The 17,089-nt window shown below is 40.9% G+C and overlaps 1 protein-coding gene across 1 annotated transcript in view; it reads right to left on the bottom strand.

Annotated features, from left to right (window-relative positions):
* The window catches only part of HADHA (hydroxyacyl-CoA dehydrogenase trifunctional multienzyme complex subunit alpha), a 52,552-nt gene that overhangs the window by 11,273 nt on the left and 24,190 nt on the right, over window positions 1-17,089 (bottom strand). Inside the window, exons 8-14 of the mRNA XM_079940273.1 lie at window positions 16,858-16,980; window positions 16,278-16,396; window positions 14,271-14,327; window positions 12,492-12,601; window positions 8,545-8,679; window positions 6,296-6,467; window positions 2,993-3,079 (exon numbers count right to left, since the gene is read on the bottom strand). Coding sequence (XP_079796399.1) covers window positions 2,993-3,079; window positions 6,296-6,467; window positions 8,545-8,679; window positions 12,492-12,601; window positions 14,271-14,327; window positions 16,278-16,396; window positions 16,858-16,980 — 803 coding nt within the window. The remainder of the gene's footprint in view (window positions 1-2,992; window positions 3,080-6,295; window positions 6,468-8,544; window positions 8,680-12,491; window positions 12,602-14,270; window positions 14,328-16,277; window positions 16,397-16,857; window positions 16,981-17,089) is intronic.

Below are 17,089 nucleotides of genomic sequence, written 5' to 3'. Positions count from 1 at the left end.
TCACAATTTGTATGGAAACACAAAAGACCCCAAATAGCCAAAGCAGTCTTGAGAACGAAAAACGGAGCTGGAGGAATCAGGCTTCCTGACTTCAGACTATACTACAAAGCTACAGTAATCAAGACAGTATGGTACTGGCACAAAAACAGAAATATAGATCAATGGAACAGGATAGAAAGCCCAGAGATAAACCCACGCACATATGGTCACCTTATCTTTGATAAAGGAGGCAGGAATGTACAGTGGAGAAAGGACAGCCTCTTCAATAAGTGGTGCTGGGAAAACTGGACAGGTAAATGTAAAAGTATGAGATTAGATCACTCCCTAACACCATACACAAAAATAAGCTCAAAATGGATTAAAGACCTAAATGTAAGGCCAGAAACTATCAAACTCTTAGAGGAAAACATAGGCAGGACACTCTATGACATAAATCATAGCAAGGTCCTTTTCGACCCACCTCCTAGAGAAATGGAAATAAAAACAAAAATAAACAAATGGGACCTAATGAAACTTAAAAGCTTTTGCACAGCAAAGGAAACCATAAACAAGACCAAAAGACAACCCTCAGAATGGGAGAAAATATTTGCAAATGAAGCAACTGACAAAGGATTAATCTCCAAAATTTATAAGCAGCTCATGCAGCTTAATAACAAAAAAACAAACAACCCAATCCAAAAATGGGCAGAAGACCTAAATAGACATTTCTCCAAAGAACATATACAGACTGCCAACAAACACATGAAAGAATGCTCAACACCACTAATCATTAGAGAAATGCAAATCAAAACTACAATGAGATATCATCTCACACCAGTCAGAATGGCCATCATCAAAAAATTTAGAAACAATAAATGCTGGAGAGGGTGTGGAGAAAAGGGAACCCTCTTACACTGTTGGTGGGAATGTAAATTGATACAGCCACTGTGGAGAACAGTATGGAGGTTCCTTAAAAAACTACAAATAGAACTACCGTATGACCTAGCAATCCCACTACTGGGCATATACCCTGAGAAAACCATAATTCAAAAAGAGTCATGTACCAAAATGTTCATTGCAGCTCTATTTACAATAGCCCGGAGATGGAAACAACCTAAGTGTCCATCATCGGATGAATGGATAAAGAAGATGTGGCACATATATACAATGGAATATTACTCAGCCATAAAAAGAAACGAAATTGAGCTATTTGTAATGAGGTGGATAGACCTAGAGTCTGTCATACAGAGTGAAGGAAGTCAGAAAGAGAGAGACAAATACCGTATGGTAACACATATATATGGAATTTAAGGAAAAAAAATGTCATGAAAAACCTAGGGGTGAAACAGGAATAAAGACACAGACTTACTAGAGAATGGACTTGAGGATATGGGGAGGGGGAAGGGTGAGCTGTGACAAAGCGAGAGAGAGGCATGGACATATATACACTACCAAACGTAAGGTAGATAGCTAGTGGGAAGCAGCTGCATAGCACAGGGAGATCAGCTCGGTGCTTTGTGACCACCTAGAGGGGTGGCATAGGGAGGGTGGGAGGGAGGGAGACGCAAGCGGGAAGAGATATGGGAACATATGTATATATATAACTGATTCATTTTGTTGTGAAGTTGAAACTACCACACCATTGTAAAGCAATTATACTCCAATAAAGATGTTAAAATGAAAAAATAAAAATAAAAAAAAGTGAAAAAAAAATGCACAGATCTTAAAGTGTTCAGTTTGATGAGTTCTAACAACTGTGTATCTACCCACGTAATCACTACCCCAAGCAAAACCTATTGACATCGTTCAAAGAAGCTGTGCCAAAAGGTGGCCGGCTGTGTCCTGGACTGCTGGGACTTTCTCAGTTGTAGCACTGGAGGGCCTGTGTCCTGGGCAAACCGAGGTGGGTCGCCCTACTTGTGCCCCTGTGGCCTTCCTCTTACATGAATGACCTAGGCAGGCAGGTGCTAAACGCTGCTCAAGATCCCTGGGGGCGAGGACTGCTAAGTGTGAAGCTTGTTCTGCTCCACGGCGAGAAGGAGAGGTTAGCATCAAAGGCACAGCAACAGGGGCTCCTCTGCTGCCCTCCAGTGCTGAGGAGCTGCTGTGAGTGACTACGACGTGGCCAGACTGTCTATCTGCCATTACTCCATGTCTGTGTCTTCCCTCAGCTGCCACTTCTCCCCACGACCTCCTCCTGCCATCACTGAACCTGCCTCTATCAGGCCCACACCACTTCTAATCTGCTGCGTGCTAGGGAACAAGATGACCTTGAGTTAGCAAGCTATTAGAATGGGAATAAAAAGACTTTCGTGTTTTTAGTACATGGACTTTGTATTAACAGTTTCAGCTGCTTAAAGGCCTTTTATATTTCCTGCCTACTTTTGGCTGGTTCTGCTTCGCTGAGCCTAACCGGTATCCTCCAGAGAGGCGAACTGTTTTATTTCTCCTTGAAAGATTTCACTTGATTTCCCTGGTAGAGAGCAGAAGCCCAAAGACAGATTTCTAGGCATCATTCCAGATACTCACTCTAAGTGCTTCTACATCCACCCCTCTCATGTCCTGGGCAGAAGCGCTAAGCAAACCGGGCTGGACACATCCCACCACAGCCCCTGACCTTCCATTTCTGGATCTGGAGTTGGAACCAAACCCATCCCCGCCAGTACCAGAGTCTGCTCTGTAGCTCAAGTGTTATTTTGGAACATCTCTTCTTACTTTAGGGTCTATCTTTCAATACCCAAATGTAATAAACGTAGGTTTTATAGTCTGAACCTGAATAATAATACCCATTAGGGATGCAAATCACCTATAAAGGTATATTCTAGTTGTAGTTCACTTGTTCCTGCATCTCACACTGGTCATGGTACTAGCTTCTCTGTGCCCAGTTTCTGGGACTACATCCTCACCCTCATCCACTTCATCATCCACACCAGTCCCTTCTCATATTCTAAGCCTTCAGCAATGAGCCTGAAGCAGTAAAACATTTCAGGGTTTTCCTCTGTTCAGAATTTACCTTCTCAGGTCTCTTACTGACAGCAGCAATTTCGTTGATTGGGAGAGCAGATGTGTTGCTGGCAAAGACACAGTGATCTGGAATCACCTGCAGGAGAAAAGCATTTAAGAATGTGTCATGTAGGCCTGGGAGATGACTGGAGTCCAAAGCAAAGCCAATGAGTGACACTTGGGCCCCGCCCACCCTTCACCTTTGAGAGAACCAACCATAATGTGCATGCCTATTTCATGTTACACATGTGTTACTAAGAAATGGTACAGCACTATAATTATATCTACAGTGCATGAATACAACTATTAGCTTTATCAACCTGCAGAATAGTGTCTAACAGAGATTTTCTCAGCATTCTGCCCACAATCTCAGCTTATTCATATTTTTATTCAGATACTTGGATGAGAAACATAGAAGGCACATCTGTCAAATGTGTGCAAATCTGGGCAGGCAGAATCCTAACATCAGAGTTGAGAATCAAGATTCAAGATACATTCAACACGCTGAAGAACTGAGTGCAAAATAAGATCAATTATAATGAGGATGAAGGTAAAGTACTGCATTAAGATTTTATGAAAGAGAAGAAAGAGAAAAAAATAACTGAGTAGGCACCTAATGGGCAAGACCTGGGCTTGGCAGTAAACTTGTGTTAAAGAGCCCATGATTTTATTTAATCAAAAGTATAGGGGCTTCCTTGGTGGCGCAGTGGTTGAGAGTCGACATGCCGATGCAGGGGACGTGGGTTCGTGCCCCGGTCCGGGAAGATCCCACATGCCGCAGAGCGGCTGGGTCCGTGAGCCATGGCCGCTGAGCCTGCGCGTCCGGAGCCTGTGCTCCACAACGGGAGAGGCCGCAGTAGTGAGAGGCCCGTGTACCGCAACAACAACAACAACAAAAGTATAATGTGGGTCAAAAGTAGAGCCCGATGATCAGAAAGCTAACATAGTCTCAAGTTGAATTATTAATGGTATGGTGTCTAATGTTGGTGGTAAAATTCTCTATGAAGAGCAAACCAATGTCTCCAAAGATGGCTGGCAACAATCTTTCCCCTCTTGTACATGTGTGTCTCTCCTCCCATCCAGGGGCACAGTCTCTTTCCCCTCCTCTTAAATCTGGGCTGGCCTATGACTTGCTTTTACCAATGGAAAGTAGCAGAAGTGACTTTGCCAGTTCCAGGACTTGCCTTATGAAGTCCACTGACTTCTGCCTTGCTCTCTTAGAAGCCAGCAGCCATGCTGCAGAGAAGCTCTGGATCGACCACTAAGCGAGGACAGGCCACAGGGAGAGGGAGGCGCCCCAACCAAGCTTTCAGCTGAATGCAGTCCCACGAGTGACCCCACTGGGAAGCCACGTGGAATTAAGGGCCAGCCGCCTCTCAGAGCCCTGCCCTAACTGCAGAACTGTGAAAAGGTCATTGTTTTTGTGGTGGTTTGTCACACGCCAAGAGAACACTGAGACATGGTGAAGACAGTAAAGGAGACAAGCAAGACAGTGAGGGTCTGGAGACAAGAATTATGAAGATATCAAAGGAGTGAGTTTCTTTAGTTCTGTGGAGAGGAAGAGAAATTTTAAATCCCTGAGGAATACCACATGTAGGTTCAGCTTTACCATCTTCCTGTAAAGAAAGGAGAGGCCAGGTAAGAGGATGGACTTGGTGGCTTCCTAAAGATCTTTCACTTGAAATTCTTTGATTTTCCAAATACAGATCTTTTCTGGACCTTGCTCTTTTCCACCCTTTCTGAAAAACTTCTTTGAGTATCTCCTACCTTAGATGATTTCACTAGCTTCTCTAAAAAGGTAAAGGCCTGTGACATGTTACATAAACAACTACAACATACGTAACACTTTGGATTTTACCTTTAGCAATAATCTTCTTATTCTTTTCTTACTATCTGCTAAAAATTCATGATTCCCCGAATATCCTCCCTTTCCCGCAGTCCATGGACTTCACGGACATATAAAACCCCTTTTCTTTTCTTTCTTTCTTTCCCTTCTCTTCTCCCTTAACCTTTATGTTTCAATGGGAACTACTGTATCGATTTGTTCATAGTCTGCACTTCTCTTGATCTGATCCCTCTTCTTTCTCTTTCTTTTCCTTGACCACTGGCTTCCCAACTGCTAAAACTAACAAACTTTTCTGCACTCAGATACTCCCAAATCCTGATTTTCCAAAAGCAAATACCATCACCCAGTCAGGTGGCAAATGCTCTTTTAGTGGTAAACGGCTCCGTCTGTTTTTGCCGCCCCTCAGTCTACCTTCCATTGGCCCAGCAGGGCCCCCAAAGCCCCGGGAACGTTGTGTCCGTATCTCTGCTGCAGTGCCACCTTGCACAGAGAGAACACACACCTACCCAGCTCTTCTGAATTCACTCCCTCAGCTGAACCTACATTACACTCTGCTTAAAGAAAAGATTTTGGAATGTGTGTTTCACAAGTGGAATCCATCCCAAACTGAGCTGCTTGTCTTTAGTTTCTAAACCCTCCTTAGGTTCATTCTTTAGTAGAGCAGAGATTGTCCTCCCATGGAAGGGAGTCTTAGGAGTACAGCCCACTACTCAAGATACCCCAGAATGCTGCAAAGTCAGTGCCATTTTATTTACACCATTTACTAACCTACACTCTGTTTATTTAACTGTACCCGGTTCTACCTCCTGCCTGGATTACTGCCATCTCTTCTTTCCTTCTTTCCTCTTTCTTCATACCACCCAGTTCAAGTACTTGTTTTGTTCATATCATCCCATATCAAGAGTTGACTACACACAGCCTTTGGGCTCAAGACCAGAGTAGCATTTCCACAAAATGAGCATCTGAATCCTGCCTGGAGAAACTGTTTCTCCCTATTTCCTCTGCTGCCTAGACCTGAATTAGTTTAGTTATAGCTTGCAGCCAACCAATGATGTCAAGACGTCTGGCTACAGTCCATGAGGTTATTTGTACGTTTGGGTGACTGAACTCCCATATAAGGCTAATGAACCCTGTGCTTAAGTTAATAAGCTACTTGTTTGTCTTTTCTTAGGACTTTGATTTGCCCTTTTTACAGTGTGCATGGGTTCACATAAAAACTTACATTTGGGGGACACAGTTTTGAGGGGCACAAGCCTGTTGTGTCCCCTTTTGCCTGGCAAAGCAATAAAGCTGTTCTTTTCTACTTCACACCTCCAACAAACAAACAAACATACAAAACCCCTTACATCTGGGAATGAATGGCCCTATAAAAAGAACCACAAGTTTCCTATAGTTCCTTTAAAAAACCCTGTCTCTGTGTTCTCCACTCACAACACTAGGATTCAGTACAGCAGGCCCCTTACTTACAGCTTCTACTTCCTTGAGCACTTTGTGCTTAAGACTGAGGTCCTCAAAAACAGCTTCAATCACCATGTCAGCCTTTTCAAAACCCTGGTAATCGAGCTGCCCAGTCAAGTTGCTGAAAAAGGCGTCCCTTTCAAACGATGTTAGTGCTTTCTTCTTCACTTTATCATTCAGTCTAGGAAAAAAACACATTCCTAGTCAGAGGAGGAGAACAGGAAACTAACATTTATTGAGTGTCCATGGGCCAGATAGTGTGCTGTGTGTTTTTCACCAACTCAGTGAGGTAGCTCCCATTCTGAGGGAGCTGAGCTGCTCAAGGAGACTCAGAGGGACTTGTGGTCCAAGAGCGAGTTAAGGGAGGGTCCTAGGGTTCAAACAGGTTGACCCCCACATCCATATTCTTTCTACTAAAAGATGCCCCTACATGCCCAACCTGCATAAACGGTATCACTAATAAAACAGTTAAATTTGCCAAGAGGAGTAAACGTGAACACTATAATGGCAAACAAGAGAGCAGCTCTAGTAATTCTCTACCTACGATAGGGGAAACAGCCAACACGGGCCCCAGACCATGAGTTTATACTTGCTTACATTATCATTTTGTTATTCTGTAATTGTGATCTACCGGAGGACAGAGACCAAGCATTATGTCGTATATTCTTAATCCATTTCCTGGTCAGTACCTAGTAGCACATCATATTGATTACATAAAATATTAACTCAAGGTTTCTTCTTCCCCACAGGGAGCTAAAAAGGATTCCTGCTACTCAGACACTTAACTGATTGTTTTTTATTGCCAGGGAAAATAGGCTCTCTTAGGTTTTAATCTGACCGCACTTTGAGAATAAATGACCTAGAGTTTTCCTCTGAAAGAAGAATGAAGCTACACCCCATTCACTAGTTTCCTTAACCAAAAGAAAAATTAAAGCCACAAGGTAAGTTCAAAGAAGTAGTCAGTTTAAGTCTCAAAAGTATGGATTCAAATATCCTGGTTTCTGACAACCGTGTCAGCAGTCAGCAAGCAAGATTCTTGTGAGAGTTCAAAACATTATTAGTTGCTCTAATTCTAATGCCTAATGAAACTATTCCCGACAGGACAAGAAATATGTATGTCCCAAGTCAGCAGTACAGTGAGGCGCCCTCACCAGAGCCTGATGTTTCTAATGCAAAAAGGGAAAGCCGGGACAGCTGGATCCAAAAGAGATCGAGGGGGAAAAGCGATTTTAGAGCAATTTCTCATTTTGGTGACTGTATGAAACTCCGGGAACACTCGCGTGCTGGCCTCAGGGCAATGGTGTTATCGAGCGCGTGCCATTGTGGGGGGTCAGAATCTTTTACTACAATGCCTTGCTATCTTACATTAAGATAGTTGCTATCTGCCAACATGATTAAACCTGCCAGGTCCTGCACAGTATTATGGTAGCAATATATGAGGAGAAAAGGGGTAAAAACACACTTAAGCTACATAATCCACTTAAGAAACAAAAAAACTAACTCAACTAAAAGTCACATGCAAGACCATCAAAGTTCAGCCAGCCTTAGACAGTCTATTACATTGGAGCAGAGAAATGAGCTGAAACAAATTCCCAGTTTGGCCAAGTGGCTGCTCCATTTTTCCCCTCTGCACAACAGGCAGGATGTGTGTGGGGTGGGGGAGAGGAGGGAGGGACGGGCAGGAGGGAGAATAATAGTCCCCGTTTATTAATTCAGAAGTAAGATGGAGACACAGTCCATAAGATCCAGATATTGTGGAGCCAAATCAGTTAACTGCTTCTCTATGGTAACGCCAGTCAAGAAATATGAGGTTCATGAGTTCTGATCCCAGCCCTACCTTCAAGATGCAGTTACACGTTTCCTCATATCCTTATCTCAGTTCTCTCTATAGACACAGTCATGCTGTTTCAATGTTCTATAACAATACAGCAATTAAAATTCACAAACATGAGACTTTCTAGTCTGATACCAAAGTATAAACCATATGGCATTTAAAAACGTCTAATAGATAAGGTTTTCTCTTCTGCACTCAGACTCCAATGATGTTAATGATTTATAATAACACTGTCTGCAACAACAGCAAAAAAAAAAAAAAAAGAAAAAAAAGTGAAAGAAGGAATTAGCATGTCTAAAAAGCAAAGGAAATGAGACTTAACAATGGAGTATCCAACACAGATCATGTTCAGGAGAAAGGAAACGGTGACGGCAAAAACCAAAACACACGCTACTCTCCCAGCAAAGGCAGAGAGCAGGCTTACCCTCTGAACACTTGCTGCTGTCCTCGCCCCAGCGCGGCTAGCGTAGCATCCTTCAGTATAGTCTGTAGGCCCTTATCCACGGAGACCTGGGCAATGCCGGCCCCCATTAGCCCTGCGCCAAGAATGGCGAGCTGCCTGAAAGGAAAGGATGAAATGACTTTTGGTATAAATCTTAATTAATTCAGTAAAAGTGGGAGATTGCCCAGGTCATCTTCCAATAAACCAACTAAAGCAGGGACAACAATAAGGTATTTAAAATAATTTTTACCTACAAAAAGATATCTTTCATAAATGACTGATTTTCAGTTAAATGCAAAAATCCATTAGGTCTAAAAGAATTGGTCTACCAAAGAGACAGAATTATACTGATCTTCAATCATACCTGAGATCACTGAAAACAAAACAACATGGATTACGCTTAAATTAACGAGTATTTTTCTTCAAACAAAAGCCAACTTGCAGTGATAGGCCTAAAGACTAATCTCTCTTCTACCAACTACTTACTTGCTAGTGATTTTGCCATTTTCCAGTCATCTTTCATTTCTCTTGAAATGTGTGCCTTTCTCACCCCTTACCTGGATTGGTTCAAAAGCCTCTTGGATGGTTTCTTTGCTTCCAGACCTTACCCCTCCCTCAAACACCTCCATACACGCACATTACTGCCTTTTCCACCCCTGAATTCCCTTGAACTTATCAGGACCATTTGGTTTACCCCACAGTATTTTGGAACAGCTTCATGTACGTCATTTTTGTCTCATCAACTAAATTCTAAGCTTTTTGAGGGATAGAGATCATGTCTGATGACTCTTTTTAGTTTTCCATAGTTTTGGAACAATATGCCATTTTCCCATAAGTAACTAAAAAAAATTTTCAGAACAACTTCCTTCATAAAAGAAGCCCAAGTTTACAACACCATAGACCTAAATTAGAGTTGTTTCATTCAAAACAATTCTGATTATAATGTTCAAAAATCATATTCAAGACCTGAAAAGGCACCCTAACTTCAACTCCTGGGAGTATCTTTCAAATGCAGCTTTGTGATAATACACATTTTGATATGGTGAGTGTTAAGTAACTGGAGAACATGAGAAAATAGGGTAGAAAAACATAAAGAATAGGAGCTGAAAAAATTATTCATGTATTTGCTGCACCAAAATTAAAAATTTGCTTGACAAATGACAACAGGTATAGCAGACAAAGGATTACTACTGGGGAAATATAAAGAACACACATATCAATTAAAAAAGACAACCCAATAAAATGGGCAGGGGTTTATATAAAGCAATTCATAGAAAATGAAAACAAATTGCCAATAAAATGCCCAATTTCCCTAATAATCTGGGAAATGCAAATTTAAAAAAATGTATTCTCTCCCCATCAGATTGGCAAAAATTTTAAAAGTAACAGTGAGGGTATAAAAAATTTTGTTCTTTCATGCATGGTTGATAGAAGTATATACTTTGCCCTATATAGGAGGTCAAATGTATTAAAACCAAAAATTGCATCTTCTACGACCCAGTAATTCTACTATCTGCTCTAGAGAAATGCACTTATGCACAAGATGATATGCTGTGATGAACAGTCATACAATGTTTACAATAATGAAAAATTGGAAGTCATCAATCTTTCAGTAGAAGAAGAAAAGGAACAAGTTACCTGGTATGTACCCACATACACAGTCTCCAAGTCGTACCACTGACTAAAAAGGATTATTATAGGATTCATACTGAAGGATTCCTTTTATATTAAAACATTCAAACCATAAACACAAAACATTCATCTAGTATTCAAACTTCCTTATAATAGTTTAAAAAAGGAGATTAAGAATGCATTCTTTGCATAAAAAATTAATTTATAAAAAGAGAAAATACATAAGGAATTCAAATTATTATCCGAGGCAAGGGAGAAGAGGCCTAGAGAGACAGAAGTAGAACTATTACTGACAACTGGGAAAGCAGGAAGGGGGATGCCCTTTCTTCAATGATTTTTATTAAATTTTCAGTTCAACCTATTCTGCCTTGCATACCTTATAATTTATTCTTCATTTCTAAGATGATGTTACCTTTTTTCAATTCATTTCCCAAGTTAGGTCAACTCTTATTTTCTGCCCATTTAATTCTGAGTTTTTGAACTTCTGATTCAAAGTGATTCTTTTCTTATCTGTAAATATTTATTTAAGGATATATAATTCAAGTTTGGAAGCATTCTGCTATAGTTTTGCATTGTGGTTGTTTTGGGGGGAGAATTTTTGTAAGCTTAAGTATTTTGATTCTCATTTTCTTATTTCTTCTTACATGAGTTTCACATGCACGCTGCCTGTCTTTTCTGTGTACTGGTACACAATAACAGCTTCTCCAGGTGGTATTATATGCTATCTGCATATAACAGTAAGAGTTACATGCAGACCAGAGTAGGAGTCAGGAGTGGCTAATCAGCTTAAGAGTAAACATTTTATAATTTAATATTTTTTAAATTAATTAATTAATTTATGGCTGCGTTGGGTCTTCGTTGCTGCACGCGGGCTTTCTCTAGTTGCAGCGAGCAGGGGCTACTCTTCATCGTGGTGCACAGGCTTCTCATTGCAGTGACTTCTTTTGTTGCGGAGGACGGGCTTTAGGCATGCGGGTTTCAGTAGTTGTGGCTCGTGGGCTCGGTAGTTGTGGCTCGCAGGCTCTAGAGTGCAGGCTCAGTAGTTGTGGCGCAGGGGCTTAGTTGCTCCGCGGCATGTGGGATCTTCCCGGACCAGGGCTTGAACCCGTGTAACCGCTGGCAGGCGGACTCTCAACCACTGTGCCACCAGGGAAGTCCAATTTAAAATTTAAGAGTAATTTTTGTAGTATGTATAAAGAGATTCAGATTTAAGTGGCCATATCATCATTCCACTGCAGCGTGGAAGTAATTCATCTCACCCACTGAATGCAAGATATTGTCAACATTAGGTGGTACACAGACAACCCGACTGATACCGATCACCACGTGTGCTGGAGAAGCAGTTACAGTTGTATTTCATATTCTAATTTGGAAATCAGCCCTCTTGGCAAGAATCTTGTCTTCTCGCCTGGGCTTCCTCTTAATTTCCTCTTCTGCTCTGGATTGCAATCTCATTAAATGCGAGCGGCTGGGGAAGGTAGTAACATGAGCTGCTTCCACAAATCCCTCTCTGTAATTCAGGTAGACAGTGTTCCTCAACCTCAGCACTGCTGACATTTTGGACTGGACACTTCTTTGTTGTGGGGCTGTCCTGTGCACTGTAGGATGTTTAGCAGCATTCCGGGCCTCTGGCCACCAGATGCCAGTACCATCCCTCCCTCCCCAGCTGTGACAACCAAAAATATTTCCAGAGATTGGCAAGTGTCCCCTGGTGGCAACGTTGCCCAGGTTAAGAACCACTGAGCAAGGGGGTGAGTTTAGGGGCATTACTAAACTTAAGATGCTGAAGAGCTATTTAGGCAGCATAACACTGAAAGGCTCGCTGAAGAGAATAGATATGAAACAGGTAAGTAGGCTGTCAAACGCTTAGGCTGTAAGCTAAACGAAGGACAAGACTTTAACGACTAGAATGAGGCTTTACTTTTTTTAACGAGGGAGAAGTGTGAGTTCCCAGAGAGGGTATCTCAAGTCACAGAGAGAGACAAGGTCATTAAACAGCACATAGTGTGTGTACTGGTTTAGGAAGGGGAAACCTAAACCGTATTTCTAGGGGACATCAATACTGAGACAAAAATGCCTCTACAGGAGACATCAGAGAGGTCAGGAGAAAACTCAGCACAGGCAGAACTCTGAAAGCCAAAAAATCCTTCGTAGGAATAGGGATCTAAAGTGCTCAGGACAGAAGAGGTTTAGGGCAAGACGGAAGGCATAAATCTAGCTCTATGGATCTTCAGAGACATCGACAAGCGTAGCATGTGCTGAAATCCACAGGGGCTTCCTACGTAGAGCTGACTTACTTAATCTCCTTCTGCGGAGCTCCAAATTTATTCTTCTTGCATAGGGTCTGACCACGGTAAAGTCCCATCAAGGCTTTTGATTCTTTGGTCATTGCAAGCTCTCCAAATTTCTGGGAAAAGGGAAGAAGAAAAGGTAGAACTTCTCAGTCTTGTAGACGTGGATTCTTTGGGGTCAGTTTCTCTGCAGAGCAGAGGTAACACATGCAAAGCCTCAGGTCCTGAGCTGCTGAAGTTGGTCTCCTGCTGAGCATCTTTCTTTAACTCTCCTCATCTGTTCCACTTCCAACTACTGCTTTGAAAGGTTCTGGATATAACTGAGCTCTCAGATTCTCTACACCAGAGGCTGTGGTAACTTTTTTCATGGAATTAGAGTGTCAGAGCCAAAACGGACCAATCATCTCAACCACCTCTCTCATTTTAAAGACTGGGAAGAGGAGGCTCAGAACTTGACCTCGCTCAAAGCCACACTGCCTCAAAGGGGCAGAAACAGAACTTGAACCCAGGCAGTATGACTCCCAACTCCAGTTCTCCTTCCAGGGTAGCAGGCTGCCCCATGTGCTATCTGCCACTTTAAAAGGACCTTAACACTTACAGAGAACAAGTCTCAACTTAGTGGGAAAGAGCATGAGATTTAGAGTCTGTATTTGAAAGAACTGAGTTTAAAGACTGGCCCTGCCATTTCCCAGTTGTGAAGCTTTCTTCATCCTTAAAATGGGAAAAACAATACCTATTTTACAGTATTGTTGTGGGAAGTAAATGAAAACACTAGTAAAATGACTGGGCCTCAATGTTAGCTATTACCATCATCAATATTACTAGAATTTACTGGTACGATTACATGGTTGCAAACAGCACTTAAAAGAAGGAATCCCTCTAATAATGTTGCCTTCATGTCTGAAGAGAACATGAAACAATGTTCTACTAATCTTGGCAAAGTAGGTTCTATTCAATAAACCAGTGATTTTCAAACCACGGGTAGAAATCTATCAGTGGTCTTGAATTTAGCAGGTTGTGATAAGTAGAATAAATAGAAAATACTGAGTACAGTGTACAGGCTAATTATTTTGGGAAATATGCTTCAATCTTTCTGTACATATGTATATGTGTACCTGGTGATAATGTAAAAGAATTAATCAGAGTGCACTGCAGTAAGCAACCCAGTATAAGAAATGTTTTCTCTGGAACTTGTCCTGAGCTCTTCAGATATCTTTTATTCTATTACTGAAGAGCAATCATCCTTCAATGATTGCTTAAAACTTCAAAACAACCCAAACAGCTAAAATCTACAATACCACCAACTCGTTAGGAAGTGGAAGGGGTGAGGTTGGTTCGTGTGTTGCTCTGTTTTCTTGTCTTGGTGGGTGCAAAACATTTCCCTTCATTTCCTAATTCACCAAAGGAAGGCTGGGCTTCACAGGTTTATCTCCAGGCTCTAACAAGAACCATATTTTTGTATCCATGTACTCACTTTATCACAACAAAACCAGCCCAACTACAGAACAAAAAGTCCAAATGATTCCTTTTGAAAGGATTCTAACCCTGCCCCTGCTTTTCCTAGTTACACCCTCCTTATTGAGAGCAAGTTCAAGTATCTGGGGCTACTGTGGTTTTCTTAGCACCTACTTGCTCACTGAGATTAATCGTAAGAAATGACAACCACTGGAGGAAAACATTTTTTACTAGGCTTTGAATACTTTACCTTTTTTCAGTTTTACACAGCATTGTGGATCTCGCTTTTTCTGTCTCTAATAATAAAACACTGAAAGGAAATAATTTTACCTGAGATTCAGAGAGATAGCCAGCATCACTCCCTTGCTCAATCCCAGTCTTCACTACCTAAAAAACAGATAAAGTACTTGTTGGAATCGATTGGCAAGATACACAGTAATGCTGAAAAAAGTGGCTAGTGTTGTTAGTCTTCAAAGAGTAAGTCAAAAGTCTAGACTGGAGTGAGAAAGAGAAGAGGACGGAGTGCCTTATTGCTTAAGACTGACTTAATTCTCCATCTGAGGCTACTGCTCAACCTAGTATACAATGGAAGGAAATAAAACAGAAGGAAAGAGAATTAAGAAGTCAGAATAGGAAAAGAGCACAGAGGTTCCACAGCTCAAACTCCACCTCCTTATCCTTTGAATCCTGTTATTTTGTCAGAGAAAGAGTTGTCATCACCCCTTTCTGAGTCCAATAATAGGTTTACCTTTTCCTCTTAACTCCCTTCCCTCCTGCTTGAATTATTCTTCCGGCTCCTCTCCTGTTCTCCAAATGTGGGCAGGTCCCCAAAGTCCCACTTGCAGCCCATTTCCCCCTCTATTTATTCTTCCTCAGGAACATCATTTAGTTTATCACATTAATCATGAACTCCATGAAATTCAATTTAACATTTGGGGTTAAGTACTAACCTAAGTACAATAGCAAGTATAAAAGAAATAACCCTGTATTCAATCACCATAATTTAATGGTGATTAAAAAAAAAAACCAAATAAATCTATATCCTTAATCGACTTCTCTGTCTAAACTACTGTTGCTTGAATTTCCTGAATACCTAATCTCAACACTTCTAAACCTTGACTCCTAACTCTCTTTGGCAAGTCTCTTACTACCTTCGTATTGTTGCTTTTACTATTCTATTTCGGGGTCTTATTCAAACTTCAAGTCTGAATTACCAGAACAGTTTCCTAGTTCATTGATCTACTTTGTCTCTGTTTCTAATCCATTTTTACTCACTGCCATGAAAACGGTTCTCTATGATCTATATAGGACAAAGATGAAATTTCTTAATTAATTACTGTCTACCTTTTGAAATCCACCTTTGGTCTGCCTTTCTGAAGACACTGCATTATCCTCCTACAAAAACTGATCTGATTTGATGTTCCTTGAAGAGCCTCATGCTTTCCAGCTTCTGTAACTTTGCTCAAAATGCCCATCCTACCTGGCTTTCTCATCATGTATTCTCTAACAATTTCAGGGATCGTTCCCTCCTCAGTGAATTTAGCAAACCTCCTCTGTCCCAGTTAGCTGGCGTTAACCCTATGCAGCTACATACCGCCCCATCCTGCCATCTGCCTTACCACATATATGTGTTTAATCTCCCCAACCCAGACTGTGTGAGGTGAATGGAAGTAGGGGACCACGTTTCATATTTTATATACTTTGGTGTCTTTGGCTCAAAATATACCTGTTGACTAATTCATTCTCCAATTCTGAAATCTTTGATTATTGATCTTGTCTTCAATTATTGCTCTTTTGATCTGGGACTTTCCAGATTGAAGATTTTATAAGTTTTAAAGTCTACCTTGAGACAGATGTTACTTCAACTCTGTGATCATTTTAATCATCCTCCTTGAGCTTTTCCAGAACTTCTCTATATCATTACATCTTTTCATAATTATGGCAATGGAAAGTCAATGAGACATTTTAGGTAATGACAATGGTTTTGACTAAGGACAGAATACAGCCATTAATTTTGTTTCAACTACCTCTTAATTAATGTCCAATATTTTACTGGTTTTGTTATACTGATATGACATAGGTTCCTTTCTTGGTTTATAACTGGTAATTTTAAGCTCATCAACTAAAAAGTATGCCTGGCACTAATTTTCCCCAAATATCCATTTATATAAATCCTCATAGCTTGCTATGCTCTTGTGTTATTTTTGGTAAGTACTTTGATAGCAGCATGAGGAACTTCAGTACTGGCAAACATGGTGCAGAATGGCAATGAAGAGTAGTTGCTCTAGACAAAGGGAAGAAACATGAGAAATGTGGGAGTACGGGGTAAAAACTCACATCAATTATTTTCAGAGGTGCAGGATAAAGGCCTTTGGTCTGCTTTCGTACTCTTTCTTCCACCTTTTTGTAAATCTGTTGCCTGACAAATGGAATACTCATGGCATACGATGTCAATTCTGTAAGGTAAAATGCTTTTAGATCCTTACTGGAAAGAGCCCAGCCTCTCTTGTTAGTTTGTTCTGTAAACTCCATAAAAACGCAGTGATTCTAGCTATCTGAAAGAACTGCTCTTTACTCTGACATAAACAATCTAAATTTCAACCTAAGCACTTCTTTAAACATTAGTTGGTAAGTATTAAAGCTTGGTGTTGGGTACATGGGTGTTTATTACACTGTTACATTATTCTATTTTGGTATTATTTAAAATTTTCCAAAATAAAAAATTAAAAAAAAATGTCTTTAACCAGTGTAAGGTCCAGGACTTGAGCCTAGAGAAGAGTTATTGCATCCTTTAAGGTTGACTTTACACTTAAGAGTAAATAATGCACTCACCTCTTCCTCATTTCGGATTTATAGAAAATAAAATTAAATTCCCTGGAAAGAAGCTTTGCCTTAGTTCTTTAATAATGACACTCACTTTCTACCAATCCCTTGTCTCTCTTTGGAGAGATCTTTTTATCAGCTAGTCCTTTAGCAAAAGTAATTGCAACTTCTTCTAGGTATTCAATTGTCCGTTCCTCTGGAGGTTTTATTCCTGGTCCTGTAAAGACGAACACAACAGACTGGAATGTAAATCAGGCTTGGATCAGTCCCAGGTGGGCAAAACCCAGGCAGGCCAAAGCCGAAGGCTCCAGCACCCACTTTCAGCG

Source organism: Stenella coeruleoalba (assembly GCF_951394435.1).
Source record: "Stenella coeruleoalba genome assembly, chromosome: 13".
NCBI lineage: Eukaryota > Metazoa > Chordata > Mammalia > Artiodactyla > Delphinidae > Stenella > Stenella coeruleoalba.
The sequence above is the reverse complement of the archived record's forward strand: the minus strand, read 5'-3'. Positions and strand labels throughout refer to the sequence as shown.